The sequence below is a fragment of the Carassius auratus genome, chromosome 50 (genome assembly GCF_003368295.1).
Source record: "Carassius auratus strain Wakin chromosome 50, ASM336829v1, whole genome shotgun sequence".
Taxonomy (NCBI): domain Eukaryota; kingdom Metazoa; phylum Chordata; class Actinopteri; order Cypriniformes; family Cyprinidae; genus Carassius; species Carassius auratus.
This window is the reverse complement of record NC_039292.1, coordinates 6,192,949-6,216,843: the sequence shown is the minus strand read 5'-3', so window position 1 is coordinate 6,216,843 and position 23,895 is coordinate 6,192,949. Positions and strand designations below refer to the sequence as shown.

Below are 23,895 nucleotides of genomic sequence, written 5' to 3'. Positions count from 1 at the left end.
AGAAACAGGCTTTAAATTCAACAAAATGAAACTTTCTGAAAAAATAAAAGTAAGAAAGTGATGTGACATGCAGCGTATTGTGTTGAAATATCTATAATATTATGACAAAAGGCTACTGATCTGATGTCAGTTTTAAATGAGATAAAATAGTGTATACAGAAGATGTCATATGTTCGGAATAACTTCTTTATTTCAATATACGTTGTTAAGCCCATCAATTATAGATATAAAGCAGATAAGCAGCGATGTCATCATCCAGCTTAGTTAAATTCAGTCCGTATAGAGTAATTGCTAAATATCAGGTGTCTCCAACTAAGCAACAAAGCAAAAGGTGACAGTGGCAAGGGAACCCAAACAAAATCGTTGACAGAAATGAAGAAAAAAAAACTTGGGAACTTACTGGGATAAACCAGGCTCTGTCTGGGGGCCACTCCTCCTCTGGCCAGATGAACCAACATGTTGTGTTTTAATTCCTGGCTGCATCACAAGTCAGATTTTTTTAAATTATATGTATGAGGTCCATTTTATGAACAAAAGGTTATCAAACATTTTAACATTCCTGTTGTAAAAAAAAAAAAATGCATACTGTTATGATGCTAAATAGTAAACGTTGTAACTACTATTTGTATATTCCACTAGAGGGCAGAGCCATGTTCTGTTATCCTGACCAGAGCCTAAAAGGACTTTGTCCTGACTTTGTTAACAATTTTTTTAAATCCCCCATTTTAATTGTATTATTTGTTTATCTGTGCGTGTTTTGACGTATTGCGTATGTATGTGCCGAGCCAACTTCACACACAGCATCTTTTTCATTTTTACTCCGTCCTCGTGCCTGCCTACAAATACCACAATCCTTTGTAAAAATCCAGCGATCCAATTAAATGCGAGAGTGGGCGGGATATTATGACGTCACTACAAGCAGCCAGTCGCTGACCAATAGGGCTTGAATTATCCAGGAGGAGGACAATCGCCTTTCATGCTCGCAGCATTGTAACATTCCCCCCCGGCCGATGCTTGCATGCTTGTTTTTGTCCTGTGCACGTTTACTTCTCTTAAAATCCATTCATTTAGTCCAAATCCGAGTCAGCAATCAGGGTTCGTCGTGGCTTCTGCACTCGACCATCTTTGAGTCGACTCATCTTTTTATGCCTGATCTGTTGGGTTTCAGAGTGGGTGTTGTCACAGGACAATGATCGAGCGACCCGACTCAGCTGTTTCAAGCGTTGCAGTGAGTACAGTTTTCATACATTTATCCAAATCTGTCCATAAAATCCTTTTAAGGCACATCTGGCTTATGGATTCATGTATTTGAATGGTGAATTGATTCTAGCGTGACTGTCCCTCTAGTCATCTATATGTTATGGTAAGATGGTTTCACATTTATGCCTTAAAAGTTAACTAGCATCTCCTTATCTTACTAATTTCACCAATAACTATTCAATAGACACTAGTACTTATTCCAATGTTATTTACTAGGCAACATATTCCAGTATAACTACATGCTAGTCTCTATATCAAGTAACACATTACTGTTTATTTGTTAATGGCAACAAATCGCAAATTCTTTGGTTATGTGTGGTTCAGTTGTTTCTATTCCTAGTCTAAAGGTAAAAACAACTGTTGGAATACATACAATAGACAGATTTCCCATTGAATTTAATAGCTTATATTTGCAATTTGTCAAAGCAAAGAAAACTTGACTAGTAAAAGAAAAAGCCCTAGCATATAAAAACAAGTCTCTTCATTATTACTTTTTAGAAATGAAAACTAAGTAAAGTTACGTAAACGTACATACTAGTTATTTTTTTTAAAGAAATAAATGTGAAAATAGCATGCCATAATCTAGGACTCATAAACTTGATCCAAAGCTCACTGGTTCCTGTGTTTTATTGTAAAACAACTATTGATAAAGTGAATTATGAATCATGTACCTTAGCTCATGTAGTAAACGTTGTAACCATATGAAAACTAAGAAACAAACTCCTCAGAATCATGTTCTTATACTCAAATAACCCCTGAATTTTAAACATTACCTATCAATAAAAGCATAAGTGAAATGGTAAATCACATATTGTAAAAGTGAACCTGAGAAGTGCCTTTTTTTGGCCCTGTTGTGGTCGAGGCTGCACACATGTAATAATATGTCGATTAGCATTGACCACAAGACAGATGATCTTGATTGCAGATGCATACATATGTGTTTTTGGAGTGAAATGGTTGGGCTATTAATAGCTGTTTGGAGCAGCAATTGGAATGACAGGCTCTAAGCATGATGCGCAGCTCTCTTGCGGAAAGCAGTGAGTGGAGATGCATTTAAATGGGGTTAGAGGGAAGAGCAGCCAAAAATTGTCACCAAGCATATATCACAATCCCATTCGTGTGAACCACTTCATGCATCTGCTTAAAATCAACGTTGGGTCATTTGGTTTAAAGTAATTGCAAAAATAGCTCATAAAGGGGAAGTTGGTTCCGGGAAAAAGTCTAGCATCATTTCTTTGCAGATGATATTATTGATATTATATAAGTTTATAAATTTAATACTCCAAGTGCTTTTTGGGGCCATGATATTTAGGGTCCTCATATCAGCTGTGTTATACTTACTTTAAAGGCTGAATGAGTTGCACAAATGTAAACCTATTCTGATTAGTAAGCTTTTGAAAACCCACATTGTTTCCCACCTACGCTATTTGCATCCTTCCATCTGTCATGTTCTCCAGATTGCACGCCTAAATTAGGATGCTAACATGGAGAGGGGCTCGATAATCAATGATTTAATTCACCCATTTGGCCAGATGTTTTGTTGTTTGCTTTGTTGGGCCATGGCATCAATCTTACAGTTACATAAGAGTGCTTCAAGAGTGAAAGAGTGGAAAATGCCCTGAGCTTTTTCACAGAGCATGGCTATTTATAGACCGTATGAATTATATAGCATAGTTTTGAAGAAGATGCTGCTGCGTTCTGCGCAGCAAGTGTTCATAAACTGTCAAAGGTTTCATATCAAATCCATTTTGACATTTTGTTTTTTTAAAAGGATAGATCACGCGCAAATAAAATTGTCATTTATTTATGCTTGTTGTTCCTAGGCTGATTGATTTTTAGGAATGTACCGATAGTCAAATTCTAGCCAATACAATAAGCTGATAAATATTTTATGATAATTATGTTATGGCCAATAAGTGTTAAATGGCTATGCTGTTTATATCTTTTACATAATTAAATAGATTTTTCGTTATTTTTACATAATTTTTTTATATTGTACATATCTGAAAATATTATGTCTATAAAAATGAAAAAGAAAAGACTAAAATCTTGACATTTTGGCATGCAACTTTATAATGTATATAAAAATAATACTATAATATCAGTTATTAACTGATGATTTTTCTACATTATCGGTATCACTAATAACTACCGTAGTGCCAATCTAATGTCCATGAAAAATGTTGGTTTTTGTATTTTGTTTAAAGGAACGTATTGTCTAAATAAAAAAATAAATACTAAAATTGCCACTGTAATGTACAATATAAAAAATAATGAAAATAATGCATTTGACATTATTATTAAATTAGTGTTTAAAGATTAATTTTAAGTGAGCGTTAGATAATGGAGAGGTCATATAAATGTAAAAACAGGAAAAATAAGATTATTTATTCTTAAAAGAAAATATTTAGAGTTGCATGTTACATCAATACCATATCGGTTATTGGCCGATAATTTTTCAGATTTATCGGTATCGCCCTATAACCAGTATAGTACTGATGTAACTTTCATCTCTAAATTTTTTTTTACCTTGTCATATTCATTCATTCAGGCCAAAAAGTGTTAAGTTGCCCTGATAACTGTAGCCCTCCCCGTTCAAACTCTCTCTCTAACCCTAAACGATGAGTATGGCCCCAACTACTTAGTTTTCCATTGGCCTACCATGCATGAGAAGCTCAGCGGAGCCAATGCAGAGCGGTCAATTGTGTTTGCCTTGCCTAGCATGTGCTTTAGCGCTCTGTTTCCTAGAGCATGAGATTACAAGAGATGGAAAGTGACAGAGAGAAAGGGATGGAGGAGCTCGAGAAGGACTTACAGCTGGACAAGGCGCTAACTGTGATCTGGAGTGAAATCCACTGTCCCCTCATCCCATGTATCCTCCCTTCCCCAGCCTCTTGGTTTTCCAAAGTTTGTGTTTGGGCTAGAAAACCGCTTTACCTCCTAGTCGGCTTGTAGCTGTTTTGGTGTGTTATTTTCATATGTGCTTAACACGGATCTGTTTACTCATCCTCAAATTAGCAAAATTCCATGTTGTCCTTTGTTGTGGTATCCCTGCATGTGAGATTAGGAGTTAGGCTACACCAAGACATTATCAACTGGAACTAATGTTAATATTAGCATAGCCTTTAATATCTTTCCTCTGAAGTCTCCCTGAGACCTGTTTTGAGAGGGATAACTGTAATGGAGGAGCCGTTCTGCTCTTTAATCACTGGAATGTGGAGTAAAGCTGTGTTCTCTTCCAGCAGAGGAATCTGGAGGGTTATGTCGGCTTCGCCAACCTCCCCAACCAGGTGTACAGGAAGTCCGTGAAGAGGGGGTTTGAGTTCACACTCATGGTTGTCGGTAAGTCGCAAAATTCTTTTGCCTATGTGAGAAAGTCATTCTATGGAAAGTTTGCATATTGAAGTTTTCGTAAGATTTTAGACATGAAATAAATGTTGTTCTTCCATTTCAAGCTAAATTAAGTTTGTCTTAATATAAGTAATTAAGGCTTCAGGGAATTTTCATTTAACTTTAACGTTTGCAGTTCAGTTTGCCATATGTTTCTTAAAAAGCTGGAATTTTGTAAAATTGATATACTTAATTCTGTTTGGATCTATTGTTTATGATGCCATCATGGCAACATGATGACCAATGACACAAAAAAGATTTTAAAAAGATTTTAAGTTCTTTCGCATTCACGTCTTGAAAGGATGATGATGTCACAATTAAGTTTTCTGATTTATAGTAGTTCGCTACTGAAAAAAATGGTCAATTATGATGGTAACAGGGTTGTCGCATAACCTGGGAGACACAATTTGAAGTTATTTTGATAATACATAATTCAACTAAAATCTTTAAAAAATATATATAAAGACAAAATGCTGGTTTTTAATTCTATGTATTTTGCATATTTGATGAGAATATTTGAGTGAGAACAGGCCTAAAAATGAATAAAAAAATCTGTTCCTCTATTCCTCTTCCAAGTTGTTACTCATTCTGTGTCTTTGTCTCTCATTCTCTTCCTCTTGTTATATAGGCTTGTCTAGTTTGTGGTTTCTTGTTTGGTAAACCAGGCTTTTGAGATGCTTGTAGTGGTCCCAGGTGTTGAGCCGCGCTAGTCTTTGTTGAAAGCTAGTTGTATTGCCTTCAAGATGTGTAAATTTACAGTGATCAAAAGTGTAAAGGTGCAGTAAAATGAGCAATATTTTATTAAACTTTTACAGGTTAAAATGTCATTTACAATAGCAAAGTTACTTTCAAACCAAGCAGCTTTCTGTTCGTCAGTGCGGTGAATTTGTGTGACCAACTTGATTACGAACAAAATCTGCATGGGGAACTTTTTCAATTGCCGAGCTCCAGTTAATGGGAACTAAAATATTAAACTTTTATTCCCACTGTTTTGTTAGTCTTAAGCTATTCTATCTCTTTTTGTTTTGCGTTAAATTTTATGGAATGTTAAGAATTCTGAAACCAACAATATTTGCATACAGAATTGCGATCTTGCAGATGGTGGTCTTTGCTTACATATATTTGTATGCTGAATAGGGATTGGTCTTACAGTAATTATACTACAGTGGCCGAGAGAGCTCAATGTGCTGCAAATAGACAAATAAAAACACATGCAAATAGAAAAAGCACAAGCAAATCAAGAAACATCTTCATCGGCTTGACATCAGGTGCTGCAAATGCTCACAACACAACCAAATAAAATATTTAATTTGTTTCTTTTTTTGGTTGTGTTGTGAATATTTGCATCGCGTTTCTTTATTTGGTTTTGTTAGTATTTTCAGCGCATTTGTTGTCAAATTGAAGTTTTCTTAATGTGCAAGTGTTTTTTCTTCTATTTGAAGTGCGTTTCTTTGTTTGCTTGTGTTGTCAGTATTGTCAGCGTGTTTGTTGTCAAATTAAAGTTGTTTTCTTAATTTGCAGGTATTTTTTTTCTATTTGCAGTGCGTTTCGTTATTTGGTTGTGTTGTGAGCATTTGTAGCGCATATGTTGTCAAATTGATGAAGTTGTTTTCTTAATTTGCAGCGCGTTGAGCTCTGTCGGCCACTGTAATATACAGTGTAAAATACATTATAAACAGCAATATTGTAAAATACACTACAATTTTAAGTAACTATTTTCCGTTTCCATATATTTAAAATTTTTATTAATTCCTGTGATGGCAAAGCTGAATTTTCAGCATCCTTACTCATTTAATCATTTAGCAGACGCTTTTATCCAAAGCGACTTACAGTCCGACTCCTTAATGTCACATGATACATCAGAAATCATTCTAATAAGATGATTTGCTGCTCAACAACAACAAAATTTTTACTGACACCAGATATTTGAAGAGTAGTGTATAGCACCACTGATCTTAATAAATGCAAGTCTAGTAAGTGTTAATATCTGTCTTTCTGTTAATAATGTTAACCAGATTCCCCCTCCATAGAAATCATCTGGAAACATGATTTTGCAAGTATGTTCCACAGACTGGGCTGAGAATGTGATGTAGTCTCAGTATGTAATACATGTAGGTCTAGCTTGGTTTTGTATCTACTTAGAATTATCTTCAGCTAGGGCTAGTGGCCTTTTAAAGGACAGAAGCGAAAACTGTTGTCTTGTTCTCTTGTCACTCGTCCTGACAGGCACCACAGGGCTTTGGCTGTGGACTTCATTTTTCCCTCCAAAATTAAGGGAGGAAAAAATCTGTTTCCTGTCTTTTCTCTCCCTTGTGTTTTTTTCCCACAAGCATTTCCTTTCTTGCTCTTTCCCTCTCAAACCAGCTGGCAAAATGTTTCTTCAAGGAGAAAACGCTGGAAAATGTGACTAGTTTTAGAGGTTCGTTTGTCAAATCGAGTTATCTGAGGCGTGTTTGAGGTGCAAGAACAGGCCACAAAAAGACTGAAGAAGTGAAATGAAATCTTGAAGTTTGTAGTCTTGTTAAACATATGGTTAAGTCTGGGTACAGTCTCTTTTAATAATTGTTATTCAAGTATGTAGAGGAATTCACACCTGTTCAAGCAATGAATAGAAAAAAAAAACTTTCGAATTTGTTTTCATTATTAGTGCTGTTTGCATTCCTTCACATTAACGACTCCCGACAGCTGTGTTTGGACAAAATTTGAGATGCTTTAAGTGATGATTTTTTCAATTGGTAGCTGAAGTCTTCAGACCTGACACGGTGTTGAATTCCATGTTTCAGAGATATTTTCAACAAAACAGCAGCAATTTGTCAGGTGTGGCTGCACTAGCGTAGCTGGCACTTTTTTCGTACATTAGCATGCTGTAGGTCCGTTTAAAAGGTCCCTGGCTGAAATACAGACACACACACATGGAGGAGATTTTAATCTCTGGATTATGAAGCCAAAGCTTCCCCTCTCTGGCTTGCCAACAGGTCCTCTAACAACCTGGTCATGGAGCTAAGCCTGTCAGACAGCCTTAGCTGACACATGCTAATGTATCCGTCAGTGTCAAACACTGGCGGATCTCTGGGTTTTCAAATTGTTAAAGTTTCGTTCAAGTAAAAAAAAGAGGAATATTTTAAGTTTGTTTGTGTCATTTGTGCTGGACTCTTGACGGGTGGCTATAAGTGTATGAAGAAGAGTAACTCTATTATGTAAATGTTGGAGAGAGATTTGTTTAGATGGGATTTAATAAATAAACAATTAGGAATTTGACATTATGAAAGATGTGTGATGGTAGGAATGTGTGAAGTGGCTATTCTATTTCCAGTGCAGTCTGCTTTACTAATAATAAGAATGAAATTGACTTATAACAATTTATTTATATATTTTTTAATCTTTGGTGTATGTTTTTTTTTTTTTTACAGTGGTAAAAATAGTTGTATTGTGAAATAATGTAATGTTTTAAAATAATGAAACCGTTGTGCTGCTTTTGTTGAAACCTAGATTTTTTATTCAGGATTCTTTGAACAACAAAGATAAAAAGGTACCACATTTATTTGAGATAGAAATCTTTTGTAACATTGCAAATGTCATTACTGTCACTTCTGATCACTTTAATGCATCCTTTTTTTAATAAAAGTTAATTTAGTGATCTTATACTTATGCCAAAAATTTGAAGGGTACTGTATGTACATATATACCAAATTTAAACCATATATGCTCACAATTTACTACAAATTTATCATGTTAATTTCCCATCATTTCATTTGTAAAATCCACCAAATCATATCCCTGTGCACTTTTGATGTGTCTAAGTATCCCTTTAGTTACTGTCATCTTCAGCATATTTATGAAAATCATTCTAAACTATTGCAAAACAATGTAATCATATCTAATTGACTTGTAGCCAAATTGCAGAATTTGTGACAGCTTGCATGATTTATTGAAGAACATTAATATCTGTACTTTACACTAAGTGGTGAAATGTAGCTTAATGTCACATTATGGAAATTGATGTTCTCTAATGAGAACATGCAAATTATGCTTTAGATCTGTGAATTTTTAAATCCCAGTGTAGGTTCCTGGAAAGCTGTCTGAACCTTCTGTGAAATCACAAGACCTGTAATGTCATGTGGAAGGTGTATCTTAGCCAGAGTCCCCAGAAGTGTCCATGTGGTTGACATTCCGACCTTCAGTTATTTGAAGACTTCTATGAATGAGAACTATGCCTTTTAAAGAGCTATTACCCTACCAATTGAAACATTTCTTAATACTGTTGTATATAATCTTGCAGATTCAAAACAGAAATTGTGCAGAAGATTTGTGTTTGAGAGTTTTGCATTGCTGTTGGTGAAAATCGAACTCATTTCCAGAATATCTGCATATGCGTTGATGTAGAGTGTGTATTCCGATTCTGTGCGTGCAGTGTTACATCACACATGATGTGTCACCTCAAGGATCTTATTTTCAGTGTAGGGCTTCCTATTTGAAGATTTGTGTGTGTGTGAGTGTCCATGGGAGTTTTTTCGCAGTGTTACTGATTGTTATCTCGGGCTGTTCGGAGATGAACTCTGATCTTTGTTGCAGAACAATGGATCTTATCACTAGTGGAGCACTTCTCCACAAACTAGTTAAACACACATTGCTATCACACTTGCATTCCCACATCCTTTAAAATCCTAAAGCTCTAGCTTGTTCAAACTAACTAACAAAATATAATTGTAATAGTTATACAAATTAAAATAATTTGTTCTGCTGTTTATTTGCACCAGCAATTTGACTCTGTTTATGTGTTGGGGTAGTGGGCCTCTCTTTTGCTCTCTGTCTGCTATTTGTTTGTTAAAGGGTTAAGCAACTGCATGGCAGTAGTGCTTGAGCTCATTTTATGAGGGGAAAAGAGCGAGTGAGCGAGCAGAAAAGACAGCATGAGAGAGATGGGATAGCTGGGATTGGATGGGGGGCAGGGCAGTGGAAAAGAGGTGGAGGTGGGGATCATCAGGATATCTGAGCCCAGTAATGGGCCCTGGGGTGCTTTCTGGCCCAGAGCGTGATGACAGGAAGAGGTAAAAAGATGAAAGTCAAGAAGAATGTGTGGAATCTCTTGGAAAGTTTATCTGTTTGTCCTAGTCCTCCCATCCACCCGTCCATTCAGGGTTGCAGCAATTAATAAGGGAAGAAAAGTATCTCAATCTCAAAAGGGAAGTTTGATTAATTGATGATTGATTAATTGTGATAAAGTTTTTAACTCCATGTTAAAGCACTTTTCTAAATTACTGAATGGATGGTTAAACCAATTTATTTTATTTTTTAAATTCTGTCATAATTTACTCACCTTCATGTCTTGTTTTAGTCATTTTTTAATGCATTTCTGTCATTTTTTAACATAATGAAAGTGTTTTTTTTTTTTGTAATAAAATCTTTCGTTTTTTTTACAAGGTTTTATTTGTTAGTTTAAGATTTTAAGACATTTTTTAAAAGCCTTACAAACATACTGCAAGAAGCACTGGTGATTCAAATGCTTTTGAACACCATTCACAACACTTTTTCAAACTACATGCAAACCGTTTCAAACAGGGTCAGGGAAGTGATGCTAGCATGCGTCTTTTATTCTGAAATGTATGTTCCCCTTATAGCCTGTATGGGTCTAGTTTAACGTAAAGCCGGTGAAAATAGGGTCTATATATCCTCACTATGTGGCTGTGCCAATCTGTTAGCACTGCTATAGACTTTTCCCTCTGTTTAATGGTTTTCCAGTGTCTCTGTTTGTCCCTGCTGGAGAAACACATGTGCTGTATCTCTTTTGACTGGAGTAGTAGAAAAGAAAGAGGGTAAAGGGCCCAAAACCAGACGGGGAGGTGAGTTCACTCCATTCATCCATGGGTCTGATAAAGGTCAGCCGACTGTGAACTAGACCTGGATCCTTGCTGTGACTCAAGCGTCTCATTTTCAGAGATCGATATTTGATTAAAATAGGGGAAGAAGCTAATTGGGTCTGGCTTTGCCCTGGGAGGGGTGAGAGGGAAACAGAGGGAGAAACAGTGAATTAAAGATATCTGGAGCTGGTGGCTGATCTACCTATACACACCCATTAAAGCAGTGGCATCGGGATTTCATGAATATATCCTGCTGTTTGTGTGTGTGTGTGTGTGTGTGTGTGTGTGCCAATGCTAATGTGTGGTTTCTGTAAGTGCAGGCAGTCCCAACAATACTCTGTTTCTCTCTATCTGTCTCTCCTCCCACCTTTCCTTCTCTTCCACTGGTCGCCTCAGTTTAAGGTTGCTGACGTTTCTCATCTTCCCCCAACCCCACACACACAAATAGATGCTCTCACAGTCCAGCCACTCTGTCTTGTTTAGGTAAGTCTTTGTAGCCTGAGGCAAGGAGGAGTAAATTTACTCAGCAGACAGAGGGGTGGGCTTGGAGTCTGTGTGTTGTCTCTGGCATAGCACCGAGAATCTTTAGGCATGTGTGTGTGTGTGTGTGTCCAAATGTTGAACTGTTTTGGCTCCATGGGCCACACTGGTAGCTGCTCTTACTTTGGTTAATTTGGTTGATGTTGTTATCAAGATTATAACAGTTAAATCATAATTTACAATTAAAATATCAGTATTTTAATTCTAATCTTACAATCCAATCAAACATCAATGAATAAATCTAATTAGTTACCTCTGAATATTTGGTTTCATATGGTAAATGTCCACATAGTGCCTGGTGTAGTTAATGAATAAGGCAAGATTTGGAAGCTAAGAAGAGGAGGATTGTCAGTGGGAAGATTGTTTATTGAGAGAAGGAGCTTTGAACACCCCCACTTGAAGCCTAGGATCAAGCTTGTGTCACAAACGTGGAGTGAGAATGTGTATTTGAGTGGGTGAGGATGGAGTACATTGGTGGTCTGTTCTGCCAGATGAGCCCAAGCGTTCCCTTCCCCCAATTCAAGAGATGTTCAGAACGACACCGCCTTGTGCTCATCAGTTGTAAAGAAACGTGCGGATTTGGCTAAAGGGAATGGAGCAAGCAGTGTTTTATTCTTTCAGAATAAAAGAGCTCTCTTTTTCCTCGCTCTTCCTCTTTGTCCACAACATTTTCCCAATATACCCATGAATTTGCTGTCATTTGATTGCTGTCTTCAAGAAGAAACTATTGAATTTTTGGCTAGGGTCCTACATGTGGCATTGGTTGGCTCAAAAACAACAAACTAATTGTGTGTTTCTCTGTGGGTGGATGAATGTGAGAAAGTTTGTGAGGATCTGTGGAGAATTTCGTGTTCATCACCTCCTGTTTTTAAGTATGGGTGTCTCAATCTGTCTCTGGCATTTGACATTTCATCCTGGCACAAGTCAAGCACAGCCACTTAACATTTTTGTTTCTTTCCTGTTTTAGGTGAGTCTGGACTGGGCAAATCCACGCTCATCAATTCCCTCTTCCTTACAGACCTGTACTCCAAAGACTACCCAGGCCCATCTCAAAGGATCAAGAAGACTGTTCAGGTATGTCCTCTTTAGCTGACCTTTGACCTTCCTGATATTGATCCAGTGGTCTTCACTTTATCTACCACTGTCTCTACGTTAGTGTTTCTCTCTCTTTCTTCCTTTACCTTTGACCCTTTATCTCCAGCCAACATTATCTTCCACTGCCTTGCAGCCAAATGTGATATAGAGAAGCCATAAAGGAGGCTACTGAAGTCTGATTTCCTTTTTCATTTGAGTGGGGCTGTTCTACCTAATTGACCCATTCAGATGTGCAACTCTCCGTATAATCCAGAATACAGATCTGTTTTCTTGCATTCACCCACTGTTTCTCTTCAGGTACCAATTTTTGGTCTGTCGGAGGTGATCTTGTTTTTTTAAACTGGTCTGCATGGTACTTTCAGCAAGTCGTGCAGATAAACAAATCCAGTCTGTTATATTCAGGAGTTGCAAATACAATTGAGACCCACTGCAGTACTCTGTTAAGTATCATCGTTTTAAAAGACTTTTTAAGTGTTTCTTATTAGATTAGCTGCATGGCTATGAGGAAGGGTAAGGGCTTATTGCCTTAATCTCACTCACACACCCAAGATTGCATTTTGCCTCATCAAGTCAACCAACACGCAAGTGCATTGATACAGCTGGAGTGCAGAGCACCAACCAGGCTCAAGCAATCACAAACAGATCCCTGCCTTCTGAAGGTCCCAGGCCAGAGCAAATGCTCCAAGACTTCCCAGAGGAATGTCACAGCAGAGTTTTGACCTTATATGGATTTGATAAACAAGGCGAGAACAGATGCTGAGGCTGGAACATCAGAAATGGGGGAGGATACACTGAAAAGAGCTTGTGGTATGACAGGGTGACTCAATTCTAGTGTTTTTGAAGAAGATGGGAGGGGCAATATGAAGGGGTCTGTATTCCTCTGGAGGCAAGAAGGGTTCAGCCGAAGGTTAAGAATTTTCCCACGAAACCCAATACCCAGCACTGACTTTCCCACCACCCTTGAGATGGGACATGTTCCGAGGCGTCCCAGCCCTTTCTGGTGTTTTAAGTGCAGCCACTCTCGGTTCTCCTTTATGTTGATGAACAGATTTTTTCATTGATCATTGTTGACATCAAGACTAAGTTCACTGTTGAGGTTTGGACTTTGGCCAGGTTTGGATGACATGACATGTCATTTCTAAAGCAAGTTATTTCGCTTGAAAAAGCTTTCCAGTTATGCAAGTACAGCTCCTGTCTTGAATAGGCATCAGTGCTTGAATAGGGAAAGATTGAAATCTCTAAAACTTTTCTGCCCTACTTATTTTGCAATAACACCGGGGTGTCCAGTTCTGCTCCTGAAGCCACTATCCTGCAGAGTTTAGCTACAATCTTAATCAAAAACACATGAAACAGTTAATCAAGGTCTGCAGTATTACTAGAAACTTAAATGCAAGTATGTTAGAGCTAAACTCCACCAAATATTGGCCTTCCAGGAGCAGGTTTAGACACCACTGCATTAATATCAAATCATCAATCATCTTTAATGATGTAATGCCACATAGATTGTCAGGTACAAGTCAACTGCAAAGACAGCATCATTGAACGCTCTTGAGCACCCTTCTGAAACCTAAAATGACAAATGGGACACCCTTCTGTTCACACACAGGGCTTCAAATATGGCAATTTATTTCCACTATTTTTTTTTTTTAAAGTAGCCTGTCTTCTCTCTTCATATTGTATCTGTTCACACGGATTAAAGTTTGGTGGGTGCTTGTTCAGCCTTATTTGCTTTTCTCATCGCTGTGCAGAAACCAACCAAACATAACTTCCACATATTACAGTCTGAATCCAGCAACTGTGGCATCTGTCACCCAACATCTAACCACATCCATTTTCATTTGGAGAGATGATGTAAAACCAAGGGACATTTCTTGGTCCCAATGGAATTCAACAGAAGATTCTTCCAAGTTGGCTCCTCTTTGTTTTTTACCATAGACTACTCAAATTTTACCTGGATTTCACAAATTAAATCTCTGACATTTTACATTTTCTCCTGTCCATGCTTTCCTCTTCAGACCCCTCTGGCCCTTTCCCTGGTGGCAGGATGCTTTCTGCAGTACACTTTGTCTCGAGTTGTTCCACCATGAATGCCCGTAGTATAAATTTGTCAGCCTGGGCAAAGGCCTGCTGTCTAGTCCTCTGTGGTCACTTCAGGCAGGACACAGCGGCGAGAATATTTATATTCCCGAAAACAATCTGCAGTGTTTGTCAAAGCAGCCACACAAGGGCTGCTCTGGTTACGTCGAATGAAAGTCTTGACATTTTTGTGGCTTTGTGTTTCTACATTTTATTTTATTTCTGCTTCTGTGTCGCTGCAAAATGAAGTGGCCTGATGTGCCTCTTAACGTCCTCGCATGAGCAAGAATTGAAGGGTTTTATCCACCTCTCTTTCTTCCATTTCCTTCATTTTTTTCCTTTCTCTCACTTAAGTCTCCTCAAGTCTCACCTTTTTCTCCTTCCCACTCTCTTCTCTTCTTGAAGAACTACGAAAGGTTGTGGTTTGTTTTTGCTTGGAGAAAGTGAATGATGAATGATGTGCAGTTTTAGAAAAAGAGGGTCAGCCAAAAATAGCCAGGCCTGTGAGAATAGGCCGGTTTTTACTGAAAGCAGCTGAAATAACTTCAGAAGATGATTGAAGTTGAATCATAGTGACACTGGAGATGACTATTTCAGTGTCTCGCCAAGGCGCCTAACACTGGCCGAGCCTAGAATGCAACGAATGCACTGCTAAAAAAAAAAAGGAATGTAGAAGATGACGCAGAAAAAATGAAGTAGCTACACATTTGTAGCTAGAAAGTGGAAGGATGACGATTTACTTGATCTCATTTTAAAAACATGTATGTAGCAGCAATGAATTTAAATATGCATCTTTTAATAAAATGAATTAGTCAATCTCACTATTTCTTGGACAACTAGCTGACCATGTTACCTTGTAAATGCCTATTGGTTATTTACATATTTTGTATGACAAACCGCTATAGCGTTAATCAGTGTTTATTTTCTAGGGTCAACTATGACCTTTTGGTTGGATGCAAATGCAAAAGTACACATTTTTGTGCACAAACCTCTCCACTCACATGAGTGTTTGTGGTTTAGAGTTAGTTAGCGATGATGTTGTGTCAACGACAATGAATCTGGAACAAACAGGCAAGGTTGCTGTCCAATGCTAATTCACATATCCTGTGGTGACAACAAGTGGTCCTGCTTTCAGGTGGAACAGTCCAAAGTGCTGATAAAGGAAGGGGGCGTCCAGCTCACGCTGACCATCGTAGACACACCAGGCTTTGGAGATGCAGTGGACAACAGCAACTGGTGAGTTTAAGAGTTTTGGAGGCATTTCAGATTGTTGAATAGGCAAATAATACTTTGCCTTTCATTTCTCCTCCTCCTGTTTCTTTCAGCTGGCAGCCCGTCATCAACTACATCGACAGTAAGTTTGAAGACTTCCTGAATGCCGAATCCCGCGTAAACAGGAGGCAGATGCCTGACAACAGGGTGCATTGCTGCTTGTACTTCATCGCCCCCTCTGGTCACGGGTAGGTACTGCACCCTCTACAAACGAAGCCTGCTATGAATCAACCAGCTTAAAATAGAAGCACCATGCGCACACACACACACAAACACGTCCTAATTTACACATTTTGCACTTTGTTCTGGAGTGGGATGATGTTTGGAATTTTGTGCATTTATACTGTACAACTTTATAATGAAGGCATCAGTGCATTGATTTAAATGCATTAGCGGGTGAAATGAAGGACATATGAGCACAGATGGAGATGCACACTACCCACTCTCAGATCCAAAAGCCTTACATAATGCTTACTAAACTGGGCTCGACGTGATAGGCATTGACTGGTTTATTTTGGCTTAAATTTGCTCAAGATTGTGATTTTTATTTCATTTATTTTTTTATGTCAGAAATTAGATTTGTGATTTTAAAATATGAAGTGTTATATTTGCATTCAGTGTAGTGTGACATCGTAGCCCTGTCTGTGCAAGCAGCTATCCTGTGTGCCCTTTTTAAGACGCCATCATGAAGCAACATTCATATCTCTGTGACCTTTGTGTTGCATCTTCAGTCATGTATAAACAGCCCCTCAGCTGGGCCTCAAGATCACACAAAAAAACACACAGAAACCCTGCTCAGTGTAAGAACAGCCTCTGTCTGGAATCCTGAACTAAAGTGATGCAGAGAGATACAGAGTGAAGCCCTCATTCCCTCCATGACATAATGTTTCTGGTTTGGAAGGAAACGATGAGAAACCGTTGAGCGCTGTCTGACAGTGGCCCCTCTGCTCTGTTTATTCATGCCCGACTTGTTTCAGTTCTGTTGCATCACTTCAAAGGGCATGGCTCATTTTTATGTTTAGTTTATGTGTAAGCTTTACAGACTTATAGAATGTTTTATTTAACCCTACTGTTACTGTCATTGTTCATTATATTCCTAGTACCCATGTGGAAACTATGTGAAAACATGCCTTTTTTTTAGTTCGATTTTTTTTTTTCCATTTAGTTCCATGTAGTTGTAGTGGTTTCAATGCTTTTGCTTTTAAGACATTTCAGGACATTTTCATTCACTCGGTTTTAAAGTTAGTACCAGTTACTACTCTATGATATTTCTATATGCTATACATAGAATAGTATACATTTATACCACTAGCGGAAAATTGTAATCGGCACACTCCTATATTTTATTTTTTACTTACTGTATTTACTTATTTACTAATTTTTCTTTCATTTGTATATTTATTTTTAATAATTGAATTTATTTGAGTGTTTTTATTTTTTTTTTACTTTCAGTATTTAGTAGCAAAGCAGTAGTTGTGTCAACAGTAATAAGTTAAATATAAAAATTATAATAATATTAATTTTGGCATAGTATTGGCATGTGCTGTGACTTGTTATACAATGTAGTTTATTTAATTTAAATATGTTAGCAACATAAGTGCACAATACAATTGAAAACTGTTCCAAGAAACCTGCAATTCACTTGTATTCTGAATCTTATTTCAGACTGAAACCTCTTGATATCGAGTTCATGAAGCGTCTTCATGACAAAGTCAATGTCATCCCCCTCATCGCCAAGGCTGATACTCTCACGCCAGAGGAGTGCCAGCTGTTCAAAAAACAGGTGTCTGTTAATGTGTGATTTTACATTCTTCAGGTGATGATTTGCATTTGACAGTTTTTCTCAAGCACCACAAATTCTACTGCTCTCTCATCATTAGATTATGAAGGAGATCCAGGAGCACAAAATCAAGATTTATGAGTTTCCGGACACAGAGGATGATGAGGACAGCAAACTGATCAGAAAGATAAAGGTAAAGAGTCAGTCCAAAAGAAACCGTACATAGTCAGATGTACAGCAGATAATTACAGATGACAGTAGTTTATTATGAACTAAAAATGAACACCAGTATATATATAAACTAACTTAGTTAATGTTAGTTTACAAATATGATTAAAAAAATATGTTTATATATAATTTGTGCATTTAGATTATATATATATATATATATATATATATATATATATATATATATTAGGGGTGTAACGGTTCACAAAATTCACGGTTCGGTTCGATACGATACACTGATGTCACGGTTCGGTTCGGTTCGGTTCGGTACGTTTTAGATACAGCAAAATGCAAAAACATCTCAACTTTTCAGAATGCCGCAAGCGCACCGCGGGTCATGTGACAAGAACTAACCAATCAGCTTCATCCTTTCCCATAACAACGTTGAAAACTCAGCCAAGATGAAGGAACAGCTGATTATAGTTGTATATGGATTGCAATTTTGAAATAAATTTAGTAGCAGAGCTACTGCAAGCGATTTTTAGAGCTGCAAATCCATTTATCCTTCGCTGAAATTTACGCGTCTCATGGAGAGAGCACGTCATTGTTGCTTAGCAAAGACAGACGCCTCATGAGCGCTTCTGCCCAGGCGCTTTGGAAAGGAGGAGAAAGACGCGCTTAGCGTTTTCCACGCGTTTTTAGGAGCGATATGTGAACGGACCCTAAGGCGCTCGCTCACTCAGCACGCGCTGAAGGCTCATTGCAAAATGTCTAATGCATTTAACAGACCAGAAATATAAGATCCTAAAATAACCAACAGGTCTGGTGTTTGGGTGCACTTTGGATTCCCTGTAAGCTATAATACTGGTGTCTAAATGCTGCAGGCATAGTTTGTTGCGTGCATGTTTCTCCTTTTTTTCGTCTTTTCCCAGATACTGACACAATAAGGTGATGTCGGCGTAAATGAGTTGACATGTTTCAAGTATTCACGCTGGTGTTTTTTTTTTTTAAAGCAATGAAGCAACCGCGCGAAGCCCTCACTATATAGGATTTTAGAAAGAATGCAGAGCACTAGTGTAGTGTGCAAACTTACCACAGTGTGGATTTCAGAAAGTGTGCAAAGACTTCACGTGCACACTTACCATAACATGGATTTACAAATAATGTTCTAAGGAGGGGCTCTCATGTCACTCTGATCGAGCAGCTCATAGATGGAATCATGCATCTCAAACAATATGTTTGAGAGTCATCTTCTTTTTCTAGTCTGTTAAACGCATTGGCCATTTTGCAACGAGCCTTCAGCGCGTACTGAGTGAGCGAGCGCCTGACTGAGTCATAACATAACATAAACATAAGTTGGTGTTTTTTTCTTCTTCGGGAGTGTCAGGGGCGTTGCCTGTTACGTCGTTTGGGTTATTGGGCTACCTTGTTGAACGCATATCATTATATTTCTCTTTTTTTTTTTCAAATATAATTAATTAGTCCAACGAACCGTTCGGTATGCATAATGCGTACCGCGTACCGAACCGAAAGCGTCGTACCGAACGGTTCAATACGAATACGCGTATCGTTACACCCCTAATATATATATATATATTAGTGTTCCTGTAGCTCAATTGGTAGAGCATTGCGCTATCAAGTGCGAGGTTGTGGGTTCGATTCCCCGGGAACACATGATAGGTAAAAATTGATAGCTTTGGATGAAAGCACCTGCTAATTGCATATATATATATATATATATATATATATATTCTTATTTTTATTTTTTATGGAAAAATCATAGTAATTAATGACTTACAGTGAGATTCCTGAAGATCCTGTAAAAAAAAAGTAGTTCATTGTTAGTTTATATTTCCTAATGGATAAACTGTCAACATATAGTCTTACAATGAAACTTTACATAAATCTTACATTTTGAATCTGACAGCAGAAAAACAATAAGAAATGTTTTTGTCTTTTAAAGTCTGTAATTATCCCAACAGCATCCACAATGTTATTTGTTTTTCTAGGTTAGCTTGAGGTTATTATTGACGACATGCAAACTGCCACAGAACCAATTTAGTTGACTGACCCGTCTGTGGCTCTGAAGTTCAATGAGAATCTGCGTCAGACCCCCTGTGTCTGTTCACTTTTCACTGTGTGCGGTCGATGCAGGCTCACTTTAATTAACTGTGGTTTGTACCAACAGGAGAAGATGCCTCTGGCAGTGGTTGGCAGTAATGTGGTGATCGAAGTAAATGGCAGGAAGGTTCGAGGGCGTCAGTACCCCTGGGGTGTGGCAGAAGGTACGTGCTGCATCAGCATGACCCATATGAGCTTGTCATGAGGACTGTACCATTTCTAATAAAAACAGGGGTGTTCCAGTGCGTGTGAAACAAGCTTGCTGGACGGATTCCCTCTCAGGTCAAATGTCCAACTTGAGGGGTTCTGGAACAGGGAGAGTGACGGGGTTTAAGGTTTTACAGAAATAAAGATCCTCACCCCCTTTTTACATCATAGGCCACAAATTACTTGTTGTGGTCTGATTATCCCCACATTTCTAAAGCTCTCCTCCCTGAAAACTTTTTCATTTGGAATTGTTGTTGTGTGGTGAGCGAGTGTGTCTCTTTTTTTTTTTCCTTGGTTGTTTACGTATCATTCTTTCTTTTCTCTTTTTTTTTTTTCTTTCTGTCTGCTCTTTTCCATGACTGACAGAGGGCATTATTGGTAAACAAACCCATTTTTCATTTATACGCTCTTCGTTAAGGCCTCCCCCCTCCTTCCTCTTTCACCTTTTTGCTGCTCCGAATCTTTGCTGATTGTCAGATTTGTGCTGTACAAATAGTCATGGAGAAACCTATAATCTGCAGCCCCCTGTAGTAAATAGAGCATCTCTGCTCTCTAACATGTTTATAGGTTCTTAACTATTCTTTATGTAGGGCTGGCTGATATAGATAAAAAATAATATCTCAGTATTTGAGATATAACTCCGCATTTGAGAGTTTTGCTAATATTTGAAATGTACAAAGGCATCAGAAAGTGTGAGACTAATGAATGCGTTTGTTGCAATTAAAAAATAATCATTTAGTATGTATTACGCAAGTAAAAAAAAAAACGTAAATAAAAACAAAAACAAAAAAGAAATGTTTAAAGCCACATTGTATTATCGATGCATAATATATTTTGATTTGAGTTTTTGAAAACTATATGTGTATGTAAATAATATATATGCATAATTTATCATGCATAATATGTGACCAATATGAAATGCATTTCTTATTTAATTAAAAATATAATTTACTAAGTATTAAAAAGAAATATGACATAAATATGATATAATTTTGTATCATCATTTTTCAAAGACTCAATTATTTTATTGTATATTGTTGCATAATGTAATTTGTAATAAACAATTGAAAAGATTTGTAATATTTTAAACATTTAAGAAAATTTGATTTTTTTTTCTAAACGACTGCATGCACAAACCACTTTCCATCATGGTTATATTTACTAATGTGGCAGTATTAATAAGCATCAATATTTACCTACAGATATTTAGTGACTCATGAGGAGGAAACACAAAGCTAGTCTAATAAACATAAATGGCCAAATTAAAATGAACTAAATATTTATGATGTTCCTTAATTTGATTTGACAACAAAATCTTTGCAAATACATAATATTTGATATATCACCCAGCCCTATTGTTATGTTTAAACAAAAACTTGCATCCAGACATGCATGCCCCCCATTACTTATTTCCAACCCCCATTATGGATTTAAATACATTGAGGGGTACAAAATGTACCCCTGAGGTTAAAACATTTATTTTCTTCCTTTACATAATTTTTTTTATTATTATTATAGTACATTGACATCATCATTTATAAGTATTTCTGCCTCAGAACTCTGATGCGGGGTTGATTGAGTGCTAATATTTCCATTCTAACCTCAACGCTGTCCTAACATATGATGTAATATAAGGGACGCCGTTTTGGGGCACCGTCTATACCTGTCAGCATCAAGAGTTTTCTGTCCTGTCGAAGAGAAAATTACAAATCCCATGATCCTTTTAGACGTATGACCCCCTGCCCCTTCTTCTAGCTCCATTTGGCTGGTGTCTGCTTGTCATCGCAATGCCATGTAACCCCTCCAACAACACACCATTTTTAGTTGTAGTAGCCCATGAATCACAGGTTTGAGTGGGGGTCCCACAGGAGTGACTTTAGTCCCGCCCCTCCAACTGCTCTCTCACAGGTAGGTGGTTGTAGCAGATGATTGACACATGGGGTGGTCAATCAGCATGAGTTCTCCTTTTAGGTAAGATGCTCAGCATCGTAGGGCTCTATAACTGCTGTAACGGTGCAGGTTAGACCTGCAGAAGATGTTTCATAGTTTAACCATCTTTCAGAAAACAGTGTTTCTGGTCCTTTCCCAGAATACCATGTGATGACAACGATCGTACCTCTTTATATCTCATAACAGCGATTATGTGAACCCCTAACCTGCTGTTTATTTTGTGACTGTTTAACCTTTTGACATATTTAATTTTGATGTTTAGTTACTAAAACTGTGTTTTTATTTTAATTGAAAACCACCTGACCTGTGTCTCTTGATTTTTTTTATTTGAGATTGATTAATTGATTAATTTTGTGTTCTGTCAGCAACCTCATTGTCTGACTTTAATCAAAATCTCATATAAAGTATTTATCATAACTGCATACATTCACAAAAATAATGCATTTTCCATGTGAAATTTTGTTACACTTAACAGTTTCACAGCATTATATGTTGTAGTCCTACACATGAATATGCAAGTAGTGCCTACTTTTTTTTAAAATCAAGATGTATTTTGGAATTTTATGGTAAATTAAATCTAAAAACTGAAATGTTAGGGTTTTTTAAAGTTTTGAAGTCATTCTTATATTATTGAGCTTAAACATCCATTTCTTCCCTTTTCAGTGGAGAACGGTGAGCACTGTGACTTTACAGTCCTGAGGAATATGCTCATCAGGTAAGAAACAATGTTACGTGAGATACCTGTGCATTATGTCCTCTTTACCAGGCACAACTTAACAACAAATGCTGAAAAATATAGACAACTTTTATTTTCTGGTAAACTGAATTGGCGTTTTAATCAAAGTTTAACCTGTCATCAAACAATCTGTTCCAGGACACACATGCAGGATCTGAAGGATGTGACCAATAATGTTCATTATGAAAATTACCGGAGTAAGAAACTAGCAGCCGTCACCTGCAACGGGGTCGACGCCACCAAGAACAAGGGCCAGCTCACAAAGTAAGAGAACAGTTCTATTTTTCAGGTTTTGTCCTAAACACCCTCCCTTGGGAACAAGTCTGCAAAGTCTCCTGTAACATAACAGTTAAAAATTAAGTAAAAGTCTAGCCTTCAAGACATAGTTCACCCAAGTTTTCTCACCCTCAGGCCATCCAGGATGTAGATGATAATTTTACTCAGGAACAGGTTTGGAGAAATGTATCAGTGGATCTTCTGCAATGAATGGGTGCAATCAGAATGAGAGAAAGCTCACAATAATCCACAAGTGATGATCTACATCCATCTATTAACCTGTTGTGTATCAAAAAGCTCCATGTTTGTAAGAAACAAATCCATCATTGAGACAATTTTAAACTTAAACTGTTGTTTACAGCTTAAATACGAGTCCTCTATCCATAATACTGCATTACCTAATGTGGATTATTGTGATGATTTTATCAACTGTTTGGACTCATTCTGACGGCACCCATTCACTGCAGAGGATTTCTCCAAATCTGTTACAATTGTTGCAATGTCTCTCTTGCAGGAGTCCCCTGGCCCAGATGGAGGAGGAGAGGAGGGAGCACGTGATGAAGATGAAGAAGATGGAGACCGAGATGGAGCAGGTCTTTGAGATGAAGGTCAAAGAAAAGAAGCAAAAACTGAAGGACTCTGAGGCAGAGGTGTGTATGTGATAAGTCTAGATAAGTTTTTTATTTTTAAGCATTTGTTCCCATTGCTCTCCATATTTGTCATGGCTAATATCACAAATGCTTAACTTAAAATCCTTTGACATCTGTGATGCAGTTGGAGCGGCGTCACGAACAGATGAAGAAGAATCTAGAAGCTCAGTATAAAGAGCTTGAGGAGAAGAGGCGCCAGTTTGAGGAGGAAAGAAACAACTGGGAGTCCCAGCAACGCATCCTGGAGCAGCAGAAACTAGATTCATCAAAGTGAGACTCTCGCTGTTCTTTCTCTTAAAATTGCCTGAATAATGCAGTTAGCAAAGTAATATTTTAAATAAGGAACTGCACTTGTCCATAGAAGTAGAGACTGACTGTCCCATTTACAGCTTACACATTGAAAATCTGCATTCAGAGTTAAGTTTTAGCCTGAAATAGTTTTTTCAAATAATAATTTAGTCATTTTAGTGTATTTGAAATCGTTTTTTTACATTTAATGTTTTAAAATTCAACTTG

General features: G+C 37.4%; 1 protein-coding gene across 6 annotated transcripts in view; it reads left to right on the top strand.

Annotated features, from left to right (window-relative positions):
* The first annotated feature begins 953 nt into the window (after positions 1-953).
* LOC113066779 (septin-7-like) overlaps positions 954-23,895 on the top strand; it is a 47,220-nt gene continuing 24,278 nt past the window's right edge. Inside the window, exons 1-13 of one of the 6 annotated variants that reach the window (XM_026238796.1) lie at positions 957-1,228; positions 4,506-4,602; positions 12,016-12,122; positions 15,355-15,455; positions 15,545-15,679; positions 17,157-17,274; positions 17,372-17,464; positions 19,628-19,724; positions 20,134-20,145; positions 22,381-22,432; positions 22,592-22,717; positions 23,244-23,379; positions 23,504-23,649. In XM_026238796.1, coding sequence (XP_026094581.1) covers positions 1,190-1,228; positions 4,506-4,602; positions 12,016-12,122; positions 15,355-15,455; positions 15,545-15,679; positions 17,157-17,274; positions 17,372-17,464; positions 19,628-19,724; positions 20,134-20,145; positions 22,381-22,432; positions 22,592-22,717; positions 23,244-23,379; positions 23,504-23,649 — 1,259 coding nt within the window. In that variant the 5' untranslated portion in view covers positions 957-1,189. Of the gene's footprint in view, positions 1,229-1,345; positions 1,364-4,502; positions 4,603-12,015; positions 12,123-15,354; positions 15,456-15,544; positions 15,680-17,156; positions 17,275-17,371; positions 17,465-19,627; positions 19,725-20,133; positions 20,146-22,380; positions 22,433-22,591; positions 22,718-23,243; positions 23,380-23,503; positions 23,650-23,895 lie in introns of those variants that run through there. The other 5 variants (XM_026238795.1, XM_026238799.1, XM_026238798.1 and 2 more) reach the window with 5 other exon arrangements.